This window comes from Periplaneta americana, chromosome 7 (genome assembly GCF_040183065.1).
Source record: "Periplaneta americana isolate PAMFEO1 chromosome 7, P.americana_PAMFEO1_priV1, whole genome shotgun sequence".
In the NCBI taxonomy this organism is placed as follows: Eukaryota; Metazoa; Arthropoda; class Insecta; order Blattodea; family Blattidae; genus Periplaneta; species Periplaneta americana.
This window is the reverse complement of record NC_091123.1, coordinates 8,721,559-8,741,644: the sequence shown is the minus strand read 5'-3', so window position 1 is coordinate 8,741,644 and position 20,086 is coordinate 8,721,559. Positions and strand designations below refer to the sequence as shown.

General features: G+C 36.9%; 1 protein-coding gene across 9 annotated transcripts in view; it reads right to left on the bottom strand.

The window, feature by feature from the left end:
* Pkn (serine/threonine-protein kinase N) overlaps positions 1–20,086 on the bottom strand; it is a 251,712-nt gene that overhangs the window by 87,730 nt on the left and 143,896 nt on the right. For all 9 annotated transcript variants that reach the window (XM_069830226.1, XM_069830222.1, XM_069830223.1 and 6 more), the window contains 2 exons: positions 18,384–18,606; positions 895–1,049 (listed from right to left, as the gene is read on the bottom strand). In XM_069830226.1, coding sequence (XP_069686327.1) covers positions 895–1,049; positions 18,384–18,606 — 378 coding nt within the window. The remainder of the gene's footprint in view (positions 1–894; positions 1,050–18,383; positions 18,607–20,086) is intronic.

The window sequence follows — 20,086 nt, the reverse complement described above, 5'->3', positions numbered from 1 at the left end:
GTGCCAAGTACATTGCTATCACATTAGGCAGGCACTTGTATAATTTAAAATTCCGACTCATATTATCAAAGATCATAAAGAGAAAATAGCATGCAAGCACGTTGAGCAATTGAACTGAGCTGTTAACAATACGGAAGGGTGATCTTCACGGGCATTACAACACTTATAAATAAAAGTACCTATAGTTACCAACCTACGCATAACAAAACTTTCATGAATATTGCAACCACAACGAAGAGTTATCACAGTAACGTATAACGATGTCGTAGCAAAGTTTATCTGATACCTCATACAAACATTACGAACTATCATAACAACACGCAGTACAGACGCCTACGTACTACGAGTTGCCATGACAACAAAAATAAACACCAGTCGTCAGTGAATATTAAGCCGACGAAAATTAAACGTGACATAGTATTACGTGTCACCACACTAAAGAAAATTATTACAATGAAATTCGTCATAAAAATGAATAAAAAACTTCACATCCTACACCTGACTGTCACGTAAGTGTTACGAGTTACCACAGCTATTAGTATTAAAAACGAGATGTCATGACAACAAGAATTACAACACTAGCCAATAAATAATAGACTATACGGACAAAAATTGCCACAGTAAATAATATTAAGGATGAGATGTTACAATGTAGACACTTGGTGGTACCATGACAACAATCACTATACATCAGTTACCACGGAATATCAGTTACTATAGCAACGGGTAGGCTACAAAAAACACGTATCCCTCATTTGTTGCCATAGCAACGAATGTTAACGATGAGGTGTTACAATGTAGACACTTACGTGTTGTCATGACAACAATTAATAAACAATCACACTACATAACTTCTCACTATGGCAACGCCAACTGGAATGGATGGGTACTCACCTCTTGCAGCGCCTTCTTGTCGGCCACCTTGGAGCTCTGCAGCAGGCGGATCACGTTCTTGGCGCCCTCCACCACGGCGGCCTCGATGCGCAGCCGGTGCCGCAGCTCCTCCACGCGCTCCTCCAGCGGCGGCTCCAGGTTCGGCTCGTACTTGTCTGCGCGCAGAAAGTCATCAATGTCATCGTTGATCTGGTAGGTGGCATCGCTGCGCACGATCATCCAGCGCGGCCACTTCTTGAGCGACCGCGCGTCCATCGCCGCAGCGCAGACTGGACTTCCGGTCCGGCGGCGTCACGGGCGGACGTCAGCCGCCGTCCCGTCCCGTCCCGGCGCGGCCTGCGCTAGTACGTAATTACGCGCGATGACGATGTTTTTGGCACCGGCCGGGCGCAGAATCCGCCGCCTGAGGTGGCTAATACGGTCAAGTACGAGTAGGAGGCGAGACCCGTGCCAGGGACGTGCCTATTGCCCGCGGCGCGGCGGGTCGATACCACCTCCGACGGCGACTACTCAACACGCGAAGTCCGCGGGTTGTTCAGTTATTCGCCTATTTCCATCACGAAGCCTAGCGCGTCAAATAAAAATAATCAATTTTTATGTTATGTTAAACAATCGACTCTGAATCGACTTCTATATTGATCGTGTACATGCCGCCTCCATATCAAAAGTCCTTTAAGTGGACCCTAGTGTAATGATACCGTAAATGTTTCTTAAAGGTTGTTTCATAAAACATGTTTATTTTTAGTTATATACAATAAAAGTAATTTGATACAGTTGTATGAACACTTTTTAATGATTGAATAAAATTAATAAAATCGGTTAAAACCATACATGTTTCGGAGGAATGCTCCTCCATCTTCAGTGATAGTACCACGACGACTCAGTCTTCCTTAAGCTACGTTACGCGGTCGTACATCCACACCAGCGTCGTGGTACTATCACTGAAGATGGAGGAGCATTCCTCCGAAACATGTATGGTTTTTAACCGATTTTATTAATTTTATTTAATCAGTTCATACAACTGTATCAAATTACTTTTATTGTATATAACTATTCTACTCATGAACACTGTTGCATCTGACCTAACTTACGTAATTTAATCATGTTTATTTTTAATCTGAAGTACGGTACGTACGTTTAAGAAAGTAACATACAGTAGCGAATGTTTTGAAACTTTCCACAACGACAAACAACTTTATTAACAAGAAAATGATGCACTATGAAAGTAACACGAAGAATAATTCTGCGAAATGCGATAGTAAGAAATTAAATTCTGAAAATTGAATATAAGTTCATCAAGTATTTGATCAATTGCTTTCAAATTCGGTGGATTTGTTGTATCTGTACATTTAAATAATAGTATCAAATTTAATCAAATTTCATGCATTAGTTCCTTAGATATTAATTTTCACTTATTTTAATGATATTAAATTCTGCGTAAATTCAAAACATCTCTGACGGCTTCAGAATTGTTATTGTGTATTAAAATTTTCTGCGAAGGACTTCATGATTAGGAAAACTATGCATGAATTTTTATATTGGAGCATTGGTTAATGAGTTAATTTTTTTTACAGAAGTCCTAATTTTTGCTTGATTATTTAATTCATTTTTAATAATTAAAAATTCATATCATGAAAAGTTTTCAGCGAAGAGCTGAATCCATGTACAAGTCTGTGTATTGGAGCATGCTGAGTGTCCCTGCAAAGTTTCATTTAAATCGGAGCAAATATAAGTCGCTGGGGACCTTTCTATTGATTAAAAACGTAGTTCTGAGAAAATGCAATTTTTAATAATAATAATAATAATAATAATAATAATAATAATAATAATAATAATAATAATAATTAAATATAGGACAAGTGTTAAATAAATATATGCGGTAACTATTTACATAAAGAGAACAAAAATATTTATTTCTGCCATTTTGGCCAAAAACTCAGTCTCAGTGTCCCTCAGTTGTCTTTATTAAAGGCAATGCGTACAATTTATCATTTTTATTATTTATACCGGAGACCTCGCAGAGTGAAGGGTGACTGTGGAGTGCTGATAGAAAGATGATAGATCTAATAGTGAGGGTAACTTGAAAATCCTGAAAAATGCCTTTGGTACTAGGATGAACACCGTGAGGGCCTTATACCTCGACCACCGGCTGCATGCATGATACAAAATGACTTAATAACTTATATTACATAGTTCAAGGCCGCCCTAGTTTTCCTAACTTATATTTCTGCTGTGTTCAAGACGATTTTTTAAAATTAAGACCATACACAAGTTATTCAGATAATATCTTTCATGCCGAAGGCATATTATCTGCTAGTTATGCCTTTCTGACGGTCTTACAAACAATACAACACTTAAACAGAAAATAGGTAATTAAAACATGGTTATGCAAAATGTTCCGTTATTTAAAACGCAATATCCTGGTTATTTAAAAAAAAAAAAGCTCAATATTTTTCAATTTCATTTCATTTTCACTCAGTCTCTCAGAAGCATGTTTAAAATTCTATAAAGATGCTAATGTGTAAACCTTGCAGCTTTGCGAGAATGATGGATAAAAGGCCTGAATTGATAGTCTAGCCCGTGGTGCAGAATGACCTATGCATCACTGTCGCAAACAAGGTTAAAAAAATGGCGTTTTAATGGAATTTTAAACAGATTTCTGATAAAATATCACTTAAGACCACGTAAAAACAAAAGCAAAATAAAAACCTGGTGCATTTTTTTTAACAACTACAGTTCCTTTGTAGTAATGTAATTTTACACGACATGAAAATAGAAAACCTATTTCGTAGGCCTATTATAAAATGTATGAAATGTAATTATTGAAATCACTTCAGAAAGACGTAGCTAGCAAATAACACCAAATAAAGCAAAAAAATCTATATACACACTTCAGTTGCCTGCAAACCTTATGGTCTTAATAAAACATACGCTTGAATTAGTACAAAGGAGAAAAAGTTACAAAACTAGGATTCCAAACTACATAGAGACTACATTTACAGTCTTGCTAATAAACCGTGTATAGTTTTTATACGAGACTTATGCAGAGTTGAGACAGAAAACGTTACTAATAAACCGTGAATAAGCTATGGACGTATAAACAGGCTGTAACTATACAATGGGAATTGCTTTGCAGTAGTTATATACACGAAACCCCTTGTTTAAGCGTTGTATATAGGGAAAAAATGGCCGCCCCTTTAACAGCTGTTCGTATCAACTGTCATTTTATGATGATGTTTACCTCGTAACCACAGAAGAACAAACCAAAGATCATAGAATTATTAGAATAATATTGCTGTAGCTTGTACTCTTTGACCAAAATGTAGTGTGGTAATCGATTAGAGCCAGTTGTACTATCGATATTTAACGCGCCACACTAGAGTGCTCTACCGGATCCAGTAGAGAACCTCAGATATTCTAATACCTTTCGTAACGAAGTAATGACGAAACTATGACGTAGCTGTGTAACAGTTATACTGTTATACACAACATATGTAGTGATTATTAGTAAGGAATTTACACACGACTTATAAACGAGCTACTCATTGTATAAGTATAAGTATAAGACAGTTAAACGTCTGTATATAGAGTTTTTATTAGTAAGACCGTTAAATTATAAGGCTGTTATCCACACCAGATCCCATTCCCAAATTAAAATTGAAAACAAGAGAGGAAATCATGCTCGACCATATTTCTAATTTGATATTATTAATTTTATTGTATCTGACCTGGAGCATGTCCCGTATGTTGTGAGATGTGCGCAGACGCGAAAGTATTGATTTTTTCCGAGGAACAGATGTGCACATTGACCTTGCTAGGCCATAAGAACCTACAGAGATAACATTGAAATTAAATTAGACATTGAAAAACGAGATGACAAACTGAATTTATTTGAATATTATTTACAATTAACGCTAATTATTATAGTAACAAAACATAACCTTCTGCGACAGTATTGGATTTCCAGCCTCCGTGACTTTTCGCTAATTCTCTTTCGATTGCATATCCGAGAATAATCGATACTTGCGGTTTTATAACGGTAGAAAGCTGACCTGTCATTGGCTGAAAGACCCGACCTTTAATGAGTAGGTGTACTTTAATGACATGCATTAAAGGTCTGCTACCAAGTGTATAATTACTACATTTCGGCATGGTCGAGCATAAAAATTAAACCAGTCATTTCATAAAAATGGACTGAACGGGTTTGGTATCACACTCTTGAAATAAATTCTAAAACCAAAATAGAAACTAGACGTTCTCCCATATTTCTTGCGTACTAATGACACCAAAAGGTAGTGTTCCTAATGATAATGAACAATGCATTTCACAAACCGCTCCTTTCATTTTTAACGATGAATGGGATGGCGTCAATATTGAATTTCCTGCCCTCCATTCATAGCATGAAACGCGCTGAGAGCCGCCTGCGTCAAACTGATCTTGGCATGGCGGTCCGCAGACCGGGCCACCAAAATATTCTTATGCGACGACCTCCACGCCGATCCAAGGCAACCCATTAATAAGGCGCCCTGCCATTCCAGCCGGGTACCTGCACCGTGTCACAAGCATTCTAAATAATGACTCAGCGCTCAGAAAACGGTCATTACTATTAAGAAAGTAATCATCGTCCACAGGCACAAGTTGCGAGCGTCTAACCTCCGCGACGTTTAACTGGTCGTGGCATTTTCCTGAAGAGAACTAGCCCTACTAAAATCAGAGGTTCAACAAGTAGAAGAACAGTGATCAGGGCAAAATCGGCAACTAGATGTTTTTCAAGTATGAAATTCATCATGCTATTTCTTAAGGTGTTGTAAATGTAGGTAACTGTGGACAATGATTTTAAGAAAAACTCTATTGTGGCTGAAGTGTGCCTCTTCTTTAATCTTCTTTTTCTTTATTATATTCTGTTTCTTCTCCTTTCATTGCTTACGTTTCTTCCATGGGATTACTTCTGCACCTAGAGATGACTCCATAATACAATTCACGTGCCAAAGTATTTTTCTCTGAGGTGGCTTTTGCCGCGTACGTAAGAAGCAGTACTGCCAATCTACTACAGTTTAAAATTGTATGGATAAACGTTTCATGATGGTATGAATGGGATATTTGTAAATGCTACCATCGCATCGTCCTGGCTAGACAATGACTGTTTTTACAAAACAAAAGTCTTTGGATTATGGTTGTTTTATTAAAACCACTGAAAATTTCCACTCCTATACATAGGAATATGGTGTTTTTATCCCCTAACAACTAATTCTGTAGATGCTCGCTACAATATGATCACCATATGCTTAATATCTCAACTTTGCATTTTTTAGACTATAGTTCTTAAAAAAATTGTTTCCTGAGTCCATATAAACATTTATTTGCAGACAGCAACCTTTGTTTAACCTCAATACTGCTGTCATGTCTACAATTTATTTCAGATCCAGCTAAAACTGTGTACAGTCTCAAATTTATCTGATCCAATTTCTATATAGGATGGATATTGCTTACAGTCTTTTGATGTAACTGGCATATACTTTGTTTTATCTTGATTTGTAGATGCATTTTGCTAGCTACTCTTTCCAGGTTAATATAGTCCGCCTTCATAGCTCTTTTTCTTCTTCCCACAATATCAATATCATCGGCATATCCAAATATCTGCACGATTTATAAAATAGAGTGCCTCTTATATTGATATTTGCATTTTTTGTTACCCTTTCTGCTGCAGTTCACGTAAGTGATTTATTAAAAAATTCTCTCATTCAGCATCTTCTTGTGTAACTTATGAAGTTCAATGTAGTAATAAAATAATAATTTTGTTATTAAATATTATATCATATTAGCTACTATTATTCTGCACAGAACATAGCAATAAAGATTTTGATTGTTAATATCGAAATTTATTAATGTGGTTGATATAAAGCAATTAAAATCAATTATTTATTAATAAATAATAACTAGTTATTAAAATAATGCCGACCTATCATTATTATAAAATAAATGTCACGGTCATAAAAAATGATATCCGATTTGTAGCATAACAACATGTTTTTAATTTAGTCACGTGTAAAATAATTCAATTCTATTGCCACTTCTTCTCACAATTTGTCCAAAATAAATCTGTTATAGTTATTTTTATCTTTCTGGTCCCATAATAATCCACGAACGAAATTAATTTGTCGATGTCCATGTTTTCTTTTCCAACTTGAACCAGACAGTCCAGCGAAGAAAATCCAGATTTGTAATCCAGATATTCCAACAATGCCCAGAATCCTTGTAATGACGCGAGAATAGCTACAGTGGAGTCCCTTCGTTTTTCATAAAGGGGGTAAAAACTAATAGTCAATCAAAGGTAATTTCATACGTTTGTACGTACAGTGTAGTACGTTATTGGTCTTATGTGCCCGCCCCTACCTCTGTGATGCATCCTCTGCCGAACGATGATCTCAGGTAGACAGAGGACGTGGTGTAAGCAGCCGGGTGAGTACAAACACTGTTTTAATACTACGTATTACTGAGGATGATGCACTTGTCTTTAAGCGTTGGAGGGACCACACAGCAGATTACCCACAAGTTTCAACTTAATTTGTTGTCTGAGTAAATGTATTATGAAAGGGTATCAGTCTAAATGACTTATGGTAAAAATAGTTTTGTTGTTAATGTTAAAAGAATTAGTTTATTTAGAGAAGTTATCACTGTAATTATTTACCCATATTTGTATATGTTACAAAAATCTTCTCATATTTGTATGTGTATATATTTAGATGCTAAAATAATTCTTATTTAAGTTTGTATCTTCATATATAAGTGAAAATAAATATCTTTCTTCTTCTTTACTATATCTTTTGATGTCAACATCGGGCATGAGCAAAGCGATAGCCTGATCTGTAACGTAATGAGTGGTGTTCCTGTAGGGGCGGAGTCAGCTAGCTTTCTAAATTTCCATAACAGAAGTTTCCAACGGAGGGACTCCACTGTACAACTTTTTATACTTTTCTTCCACCGGTAACTACTGCTAGGGGACGGGTTTACGGGTTTATCATTTCAAGGAGTCAGGTTCGATATCGGCGTTAATACTTATGGCGAACAAGATTTGTGATTGTCGGCTTCTCCCGAGGTTGTTTTGTTTCCACCAACTTACAGACGTCATTTCACTAACTCCCCACTACATCTACAACAGAATATGGCACAGGGTGGCGTAAGAACTTGGGTAATATGTGATTGAGATGACCAGCAGATGGCCAGCTTCTCTATTATAGCTCTCACAATCATGGACCGCTGCCAGTACCGCGGGCAAGCATATCGCAGGAGACGAGTAGATCACGAGATACGCTAGTATACGGGGACTATCAGACTCTAGTGATCGTAGCAATCTGTCTAATTATTAAAGTCCGTTTTGTTAGTCCCTCAACACTGGAATGAGTATAAGTGTGCAAGGGTGTACAATACGGCACGTGCCCTTCAGTAAAGACTCTGCTCACAACCACAACAAATAACCCGCACTACAAGATCACTCTAAAACAAGTTACTCCTAAACAAGTACAGTATATTTTTGTTTAGCAATGTTTATGATATTATGCCTAAAACAGAAGTGGGCAGGGGAATTCGGAAGACAGTATTTCTGTGTAAGTGGCGATATAATTGTGTGTAATTTATGTAAGGCTGACATAATGTTCCAAAAGAAAGGTATTAACAGCAGCACTGTAATTAAAAACAAACATACAAACCATTTTAAATTAATATAAAGAAGCGAACTTCAACTAGTAATTCAGTGTCCGCGGACGAATTTTGCAGAGATCTGGGTGAAATGATGAAGTACCGGTATACCAACATTTCTTTCAAGGACAAGGACTTATAGCAAAGACTATATTTTTTTTTTGTAATACATAACAAAGCTCTACTCTTGAAATCACTCTTTTATGTGTGTGTGTTTGTTTTCCTTATCGTACAGCACCACGCGAGACTGCTCTTCAAGTCATTGGCTCATTGCACAAACTTCGTACGGACGTAACTTCAAAGATCAGAGACTAGGATTCCAGTCTTTATTAATGATTAATTTCTGTGGTTACTCGGAACTTCAAATCGCAAGTCTTACGGAGTGGATGATGGCAGTTACACTCACCCCCGATGCGGAGCATGACCTCAAGGAGCGTTGCACCAAGTTACATTTCATATTCTCAAAACTATTGGACGTATCAAACTTGATCTATCACCTCTGTGAATTAATGTAATAGGTTCCCTTTCACCCTGTATAGGATGGAGAAGTACTTATCTTTTCGTTGCAAATATTCTCCAAGACCAATATAATCGGACACTATCTCTAATGAAGAGCACCTCCAGTATCCTTTGTTATAAACCCATTTATTTCGCGCCAATGAAGGAATGCTAAATCTAATATTACTCGTATTCTAACATTTAGCAGGCTATATTTTTAACACAATATAATTATAAACAGCTGTTGACGCTAAATGATAAAAGACTACAGCCACACTGCTTTAAAGACTTCAACAATAGAAGAAATTACACACTCCTGGCACTCTTCATATTACCCTAGATCATATATGTAACAGATATAGTCCCGAAGCTGTTATTTCCGGCATGACTCCGCCTCTTTGCTTACGTCTTAGAAAGTAAAGGCTCTATAAAGTCTAGGTAGGTAGTATCGTTCGCCAGTTTTGTTCTTACGTTGCCGAGCTACCATACGAGGAATCTATTTGCCACGCCGTTAAACATTATCATGTCGTAGCTCCTATGATAATAAATCAAACGCAATGTAATTCAGCAAATAATTGAGCGGCAAATAACGTCTTCGTGTGCTTTCTGCGAACGCCAACAAAAGAGCTAAAATGGCGGGCGATTATATTATTTATCGAGCCTTAAGAAATGAATCAGCGAATCACAAGACGCACACGTTTAAATGTAGCCGACCTGCAACGCGATTGGCTGCCGGAAATTAGAGCGACGGGACTATAACTCCTCGCTACGTTAAAATCGGCAGCACTTTGAAGAGAACAACCGCCAGGATCGCCACCCGTCCGCCGTAAACGAACACGAGATGGCAGCACAGTCGCTAATGCAATTCAAATGGGTATTATAACGTGACTCCTTATGTAACAACTAGATGGCAGCGTAGTAAACCTGACAAAAGTTGTTAACCTCAAAGCCTATAACCCCGACATATCTGTTACATACATGATCTAGGATATTACCTTCCAGCAAAGAAAACAGAGGAAAGAAAAAACACTCGAGTATTTAAGGGTTAACTGCCAAATTTAATGTAATGAAATAAAATATCTTATTTTTGAGATTACAGGGAATGCTTTTTGTGTTCGATGATATAATAATAATAATAATAATAATAATAATAATAATAATAATAATCATCATGACCACCTGATCCATTCCAGAGCAACACACAAGTCACAAGATCGATTAATCGCAGCGCAGTAGAATCTCCGCATGCCCTTCTTTGAATATACAAACTCTTTCATTTTGACACCCAGGAATTTGTGACTGCTGAGACTCAAGTTTTGAGGCAAATCTAAAACATCCGGAAATAAGGAACAACACAACACCTGTCAACTTGCATTTACAGTGACAAGTGCAGAGGGAACTTAAAAACCCCGTTACAGCCACAAACTGAATTACATGCGAAGTTCACATCTATGATCAATTAACCGAATTCTTTCAAGGCTGGTCACCGTCAGGGGGGCTATTCTAGTGAAACTATTCTAGCGCCAACAGGGGGAGGAGAGTCTTCAGCCTTCATCAGAGACATCAGACCCCGATTCCCCCTCCACCTTGACGACAGGTTTAGATAAGTAGTCCGATCTTGTAGTGCAGGAAAACACAACGCGGCATCTATATTAAGACGATGGCCGTCTGGAGGGGTTCCCTATTTAGCTAGTTTGTTTACGTCTATCGACAAACTTTTGCAAGAAAAGTGCATTGAATACTAAAAAAGAACGAGGTAAGGCTATTCGGGGTCCGTCAAACGAATGCGTGAGAAGTACTGCAAAGGAAACAGAAATAGGCCTACTTGGTAGAAGAAGAGCCACCCTGCATGCGAAGCCTCACAAGATATCAAAATTGTAAATCCAAGGAAAACAGAGGGCTACCACAAAATGGATTACGAACGGGTGTCTGAAACTCATTAACGCGACGTGGTTATTAAAAACTCTTTTTTTTTTGTAAAGTTTCTTCTTCTTCTTCTTCTTCTTCTTCAACAATTCAAAGGAAAAGGCATATGCTTATTCCAGCTTCACAGCCTGTCCAACACTTCCTAGGTCTTCCCAGATGTCTTTTCCCTTTAGGTTTATAGTACATCATTCCAGACATTCTTTCTGGTATCATTCCATTAACATGTTCTGCCCACTGATTCCTATATATTTTTAAAATTAAAATACGCATTAAACAAATAACACAATCTAGTAGCCCTATTCCGATTTTCACTGGTCTATCCTTCTTTTGGGTAGCCTTCCTTCGTCTTTCCTGTCTCCTTTTGGTTTGTAGTCTATGACACTGCTGCTTATGGAAATCGAGAATCTTTCATCTTTTCTACCTGCATTTTCCAATCTTCTTTTATTATAATCGATTTCTGAAATATACTTTTAAGTATTAATTTTTATCATATAGCGTGTGAAATGGACAGAATAAGAAATGAAGCCGTGTTAGAAAGAGTGGGTTAAGAAAGAATGATGCTGAAACTGATCAAGAAGCCAAAAAGAAATTGGCTGGGTCATTGGTTGAGAAGAAACTGCCTACTGAAGGATGCACTGGAAGGAATGGTGAACGGAACAAGAGTTCGGGGCAGAAGATATCAGATGATAGACGACATAATTTTCGATAATAATTTAAAATGGAACCAACACATTAATTACCTTTGTAATAAATTACGTAAAATAGTATATCATTTTGTTTTATTGAGGAATTACTTGTCAATAAGTTTATTACGCACAATATTTTAACTTTATTTCAATCGGTATTTATGTATGGAATTATAGGATGGGGTAGCTCATTTAAATCCAATTTTAATCCACTTTATTTATTACACAATAAAATAATTAAAATATGTCTTCATAAACTTATTGATTTTCCATCTCAAAATTTGTTTTTAAACTTTAATGTACTTAACGTAAGACAAATTTATTATATTGTATTAATAAAATTCATACATAAAAATCGAAATAATTTTGAATTGTATTCTCATAGTTATGAAACAATAGGTATAAATTCTTTAAGATTGTTTGAACCAAAATGCAACACTGTTACAGTATTTAATCATAGTAGTAATTTAGGCCCAAGAATATATAACAAATTTATATTTAAATATCCTAATCTTGTCAATTCTAATAGTTCTAGTATTAAATTTAAAAAGTTATGTATGGATTTTATAAAAATTGTAAATTTAAATTTATATACTATAATTGCATAGTAGACATAAGACAAATTGTATTGTATAATTATTAATTTCAATTCAGGAATCAGCCCCTGAGCACGAGTTCTACTCTTTCAGGGGCGAGCTAAAGTTTTTCTCTTTATATTATATTTTATGTTACAATTATTAGCAAAATAATAAATAAATAAATAAATAAATAAATAAATAAATAAATAAATAAATAAGATATATGGATATACCGGGAGGCGAACTCACAACCTCTGGTACGGAAATCAGACATCTTACTACTGGGCCACACACAGCTCGTAAGGTTAACTCCAATGTAGACGGAATACTTTATGAAGAGACACCACATCAATGCCTTGCAGTGGGTTACGTTTACACGAGTGAACCGCGCGATAGAACTTAGCATTTCTATCGACCAAGAATCGGTCCATTCTTTTTGCCGTTAAGTGTACGCAACTTCAGCGATTCATGCAAGACACTGTTATGGGTTCGAATCCCACAATCAGCATGGGTATTTGCCGGTTATCACTGTGATATCCTATTGTGTCTTAACTCTGATATGCGTCTGTATAGAATGGAAGAAGACTGAAGTTCCAATTCCGATACGAGTAAAGTGCTTAAGAAACATCGGCTATATTTTATTTCATGATAACTACGTGTTCACACTTTTCAAGTGAGTATAGGTCGCTTTTGCACGCTATTTGAGCGTAACAATTTGGGCGATTTTTCATTGTGCTGTAATGGCTGGGGCGATTAACAGAAGAGTGGAAAAGGAACTACCACCCCCATCGGGAGAAAAATTGAAGCGGAGAAAAAGAGAGCTGACAGCAGCAATCCCGCCCTCACAAAAAAACACCCGCGGAGAGCCATCCGTTACTTCTTTGAGTGGAAACGGGTTCCCCAGAAACAGGGGAAACTTTCGGATTGGAGACACCTATACTCTCTTTCCCCCCAGCTTTTGGCAGGACATGTAAACACAAGCAGCGGCAGGGAGAGTAGAGACAAATAATTCAGACGGAACAGGCACTCATCGACTGTACTCTTGGAGAAATATGCAAAAAAAAAAAAAAAAAAAAAAAAAAAAAAAAAAAAAAAAAAGACAATATTTTGACACTACTCCAAAGAAGACAGTGGTCGATGTTTCAAAAGAGAGCATGATTTGCATTAATAAAATCTGCTGCCAGGGAAATACAGGGTGTCTACCATGATCCTCCACCATTTTAAACACATACAGTTAAAGTAAAAAATTGTACTGCAAACGATTCTCTGAACCTATTAAGAAACTAAAATGATTGTTATTGCATTTCGGTATATTTTTAGTCCCTTAAAATTGTTCCTTGTAACATTTCCTGTGAAACGTACTGGAAAGATAGTATTTAGAAATAATTGAAATCCCATGTTAAATCCCTAATTCATAATTTCAGACTCTTTAAGGGGGATGATGGGTGAAATTTCTATTTTCTACATTTTTCAAGCTACATTCTTGATTTCTTGATAATCACGGTGTCATAGATAATGATGTGGTGAAGTTTCATTTCTGTGAGTCAATTAGTTTCTGACTTATTAACAAAAATATTGTGAAAATTTTGCATATTTCAAAATGAAAGATGTCGCTCAATTTTTCAGTAAAATGTTTGAATTTTTTTTCCAAGACCAGTGGGATATTTATAAAAAAACATCACGTATTACTTTTCGTATATCTTTACTACAAAATGGTGGCGGGAGGAATTTTATAACCACTGCATACCTAAAAACAGAAATTTTCCATTGCCACTATAAATATTTAATTTTTTATTCAAAACGTATTCATATAATCATAAAACCCATGTGCTATTTCATTAACTACAGTGTATAGAACATGCAGTAAAAATTTCATGTTCATATCATCAAAATGAGCCTTTAGACTTCGAATCTGACGAAATGTGCTGGAAAATAAGTATGAGAAAACAGCTGTAAAATTGGCATGTGATTGAAGTTCAAGGGTGCAGCCATCTATATATTGCGCAATTTTTATGCTTTCGAGCGCCGCCGAGCATTAAAACTTGCTCAACATATAAATAAGAAATTGGAGATTCATTTTTTTACAAGAAAACAAAAATACGATTTTTGACTGAAAGTTACCAAAATTTTACCCGTCACCCCCCTTAAGCCCATTAAAGGCGCTGAGCATTGTATGGACAACTGATAAATTAGCACAATACATTCAGATATTATATCATAAACTTATAACAAAACGAAAATAAATTATTTTCATCTGGATACCCTCTCACTGTGGCACTGCAGGTAACGATGCAGCTGACAGAGAAGCCAAACAAAGCACTAAAAATTCAACCACCCTAGAGCATATTCTCTTAAGCTTAATAGAAAATATCAGGTTTTATTATCAAGATTAAGAATTGGACATACAAAATTAACCCATTCCTACATCACATCAAGAGATGAACCACCTGTCATTGCTTTCTCACAGTCAAACACACCACCATAGAATGCCGAAGATACCACACCTCAAGGAAAAAGTACAATATACCAAACAGCACTCAACGATGTAAATATTCTTCCACAAATAATCAATATTTCAAAGGAATTTATTCGTACTGTACAATATGATATAACTGCAATCTCTCACTGTCACGCACTGTTTATTATCTTTTTTGTCTACATTTTTGTACAGCCAGATACACTGTAGGCTAACATATTGTGAATTTTGATTGCAATTTTCTTCGACTGCATTGTATTTTTCTGTATGTGAACAATGTAGTCGAAAAATGACTCAGCAGTTATGCGATCTAAAATAAATCTTTAAAAAAATCCCTAATCGAAAAGCTCATACTAAAACTGTACAGACGGTATACTACAATTTTCGTCTCTACTCTTTATTCCGTCACACATAGCAAGAATAACAACCGGTGGCCCTCTGGCTTGAAAGCCACAATCCTATAGCGAACGCACATCTGATAATAGCCTTATGATGTATATTTTAAAGCCTATCCCTGGCTGCATGCATGACATATTCCCTGCAGTCCACCATTTCACGCCCTGCACTCACGTACCTCAACTAAATCCGTCCGTTTTGTTTTGCTAGCCCGCACGCAGTACGACGTGCATTCGTGGTACTTACTTGCACTTGCAAAAATCCGAATGAGAAGGGCTTGACCAGATTCATTGCTAAAAATAGCCTACACATCAGTCAGAGAACAACTAGGTCCAGTAACTGCCGCCGAGACATTAGGCACGAGGATTCGATCCTGGCCGGCGAAACAAAAATTCTACGTGAGACTCATAGTGGATGAGAAAGTAAGGCTGGGATTACGACGAACGTTCGTTTGCGTTACGTTACATTGCTTTCGACCGTACGTTGAACTTCTACCGAACGTTCAGAGGCTGTGTATTATGATCGACGTTCGTGACAACTCTGCCAGTCAGTCAGCTGTTTATGATAAACATTGAATTTTATGGTAACTTTGTTTGAGACAACATAAATAAAATACCGGTATTACAAAAATATGTTACAACAGAATAATATAAAATGACGATAACGATAAAATAATAATAATAATAATAATAATAATAATAATAATAATAATAATAATAATAATAATAATAATAATAATAGCCCCGCGCCGTGGCTGAGGTTTTTCTGGGATATTCCCTCAACCATTAAGAGCAAATGCTGGGTAACTTTCGGCGCTGGACCCTGGACACATTTTGCCGGCATTATCACCTTCATATCATTAGGACACTAGATAAATAATCATCGTAGTTGATAAAGCGTCGTAAAATCACTAACAAATTTCAACAATTATGTTACAAATCTTATTTATTTAAGGGGCCACTACGGTGAAAAATTAAGAAAATCCACTTAAAAATTTATTGTGACTCTCTATTTAGACTGAGCTCAAAAAGCAAATTAATTTATATTCCCACGACTATTTTCAAGCTTTTGAGCGAATATGAACTAAAAATTTTGAGAACTATGTCGCAAGGAGCCTTTTTAATTAGCCTACGTCGATATAAAATATATTTTTAAAAAATATAACTTCAAAATCATTAGCCCTAATGGCACCAAATTTTGAACAGATAATAGTATTGCAAGCCTGTTTAATATGTAGTTTAAAATTAATAACTTTTGGATGAAAGTTGTAGAAGTTTTAAAAATCATGTAAGTGTCCTCTTAAGGACTTAACACACTATGACTATCCCCTTCCGTCGCATTATATTCTCAGTTACGGAAATCCTGACCATTTAGATGACGGTTTGCTACAATGACAGACTATCGTACACCATGGATCTTTGAAGGAAATTTAATCTATAATTCCCTCGCTGGGAAACTAATTAGATCTCGCTTGGTTTGTAGTCAATTAAAAAAAAAGTAATACAAGACTGAGTTATTGCAGCATCTTCTTCTACAGACTGAGGAAAAATACATAACCCCGGGCAGGATCAACGACCTCAGAGATTGCACGGATAATAAAGCAATATCCGAACAAAGCGGACAGATTGGGTTGCTTACACATTCTTGGCGAGGGAATCCCCAGACGGCAGCAAAAAATCTACGGCAGGTGACTCATGAGAACTGCATGACTGTGCAGGACTTGCAGCACATGACATGTGATGACGCAGATCCGAGCCAGATAGGAGAATAACCTCAAGATAAGCACCTGCGGACACTTGATTCAAATCTTAATAATGGCCTGTGAGCCTTTAACAAAGGCTTTTCCTTTCTGTGGTTCCCGAGAGAGGAAAATTCCTTTCCGCTAGACCAGTGGTTCCCAAACATTTACGACTCGCAAAGATCTGAACTGAGTGAATCTTTTATTGATATAAATACAATTTAACAACCTGGAATTAATTTAAAGTTGCTGTAGTTGCTGTGGATTCCCCTCCAAAAATGACACAACAACTCCTAAAATTTAGAACTACATAAATTCAAATAAGTACAGATTTATTTCATATTTAAAATACTAAAATTGAAATTAAATTAGGTAACAAATTGTCGTATGAAGAAAAACAGAAGGCGCTTTTACTAAGCGATAAATTCGAAAATGCCTGATGGGACCGCAACCAGCATTACAGTTCAGTACAAGACGTTGCCGTCTCAGCAAAGTAAATATCATACCCACGGCGCCTTGCATGGACTGCAACCCGCGAAACGAGCTTGTCAGTGAAGTGGCCGCGGTAGTAAGGCTGCGTTAATAGCTAGTCGGGAGGCGAGAGTAGAGTGGATCTCAAACAAGACGAGTATTATTTTAATATTGAAGAGGTCGTCAGCGCGATCTGTTGCTTAGCTACTTCTCGTAGAATGGACGTTAACAAACTTGTATTATTATTCACATTAGCGTATACGAAATGCCTCCAAAATGTGTACCCTGATACATTTCCGTTGCTCATAAATTAATGGATTTATATTGCGTCTAAAATCTTTAGAAAATGTGAAACCTATACTTTTGCTGAAGTAAATGTAAAATAATTATAATTCACTTGGAAGCATGAATGTCGGGTTCATCACATATTTGTATGGGAATCCAGACTGGCACTGTTAGTGATAAGACAGGTTGGTCAGCTTGTCAGCATCGGATTCATGAATACAACCTAGGTCTCATGTACGACTGGAACAATTATAGCACAAATAGGACCACAGTAAATGTAGATACCCGTTTACGTCCAGAGTTCGGCCCTCGGAATACCAGCCAAAGACAAAGAAGGTAGAAAATTATGAATACGATTTAATAATACGTGAAAATAGTATTTTTTGACGATGTGACTAGTATATGTTGTTGATATGTATCGTAATTAACTATAGAGCATTCCACGTTAAGAAAAAAGCATTGGTTTTTATGGGCCTTGCCTATTACGTTGTAGAAGCTATGTGATAGATAGGCGTTTCTATGGCAACTGATAATTTGATGGAACAGCCCGATATGCTCAATTCTTTTTTCTTAACGTGAAATCCTCGAACTTATAAAGTTTAAGAGCTGCTGATCTAAATGCTTCATTGCGTTAATCTGACTAAACCAGACTTCTGACATCGTATCATCTTGCACACGAAAAAATTCTGAATCGGGCCGTCTTCGTAACTGACGGGCAGTGTAATGCTAGAATGTCTTACCTTTGGCTTGGTGGGTGTCGCCGTTGCTGGGGGCGTCGCCGGAGCTCGCGCCCTGCTGCTGGCGCAGCTGCTTGTTCTGCCTAATCTTGAGGATGCGCAACTTGAGGAACTCGATCTTGACCCGCGAGTCGGCCAGCATCTGCTGCGCCTCCTGCAGCAGCTTCTTGTCGCGCGAGTGACCGCTCGTTAGGCTCTGGATCATGTTCTCAGCGCCTTGCTTCACCTGCAACACGCAACACGCGTTAGGCATCTCGTGGCATGATCGGCTCGATTCGTTACTTTTATCTCTGTTGACAGCAGATGTTTCGTTTTATGAATAGGCCTAAGCGACAGTCAGAATACTTAGGAAAGACTCTTGTTTTATAGTGGCGAAAATGTAACAGCAATTCCTAGAAGTTAATATAGGCTATTCATTTTAATTTTGCCAACTGTTACTAGATGTCAAAGCAGGTAAAATCACAATGTTATGCCATGAAATAATAATAATAATAATAATAATAATAATAATAATAATTTATTTTATTGGGTTATTTTACGACGCTGTATCAACATCTCTGGTTATTTAGCGTCTGAATGAAATAAGGGTGACAATGCCGCTGAAATGAGTCCGGGGTCCAGCACCAAAAGTTACCCAGCATTTGCTCGTATTGGGCTGAGGGAAAACCCCGGAAAAAACCTCAACCAGGTAACTTGCCCCGACCGGGATTCGAACCCGGGCCACCTTGTTTCGCGGCCAGACGCGCTGACCGTTACTCCACAGGTGCGGGCCATAATAATAATAATAATAATAATAATAATAATAATAATAATAATAATAATAATGATAATAATAATTGCATTACTTGCAACAAAGACTAAAATATGTGGAAACCAAATATGGTAAAATTAAACGAGTCCCACAATTTAAATAGCCTACATCGGTGAAACGATTCAGGAAAATGGAGTTGAAAGGAAAGCGAACGAAATTAGATGCCAAAAAAATGGAGACAGCATATCGGCTTACTCAAAATATTTACAATAACAAGTGCATATCCAAACATAAAAAATTAATACATAACACTGTTATGAAGCCAGAATGTCTCTATGGAGCAGAAACGTTAATTTTGAATAGAAAGCAGATATCGAAAACATTAAGAAAAAAGAATGCAAAATCATAAGACAAATTTTAGGTCCAAAAGCCATAGGTGAACTAATACGGACTCAGAAATAAACAAGGAATAAAAAAATACACATTCATAGTGACATTAGAAAACAAAGGTTAAAATTTTACGGACACGTCAAAAGAATGAACCCTGACAGATTCACAGAAAAAATAGTTGTAACTACAATAACCGTGAGCCTTTAAAGGATTAACGTATCTTGTAACGAAATTTTAGCGTTAACGAGCCTCGACGTGGGGTCAGAACCCTGGGTATGTCCCGCCACGTTTAATGGGGGGGGAAAATGTTAATAACAAATAACATCACAATGCTTCAGAATTACTAAGCGTACGAAATGAGAGCATGCTTTCGCTGACAGAGAAATAAATTCGAAACTACGTCGAAATAAATTGAATATATATAACACGTAATTGAATTCGGAAGTGAAACACCTTTCGACTGTTAAGTTATTGTGTAGCATTTCCGTGGGTTTGTCATTGTTCCTATGGTAACAAATGGCCCGAATGCCCCTTGGTCGCGGTGAATAATGTGGTAATGTACTCA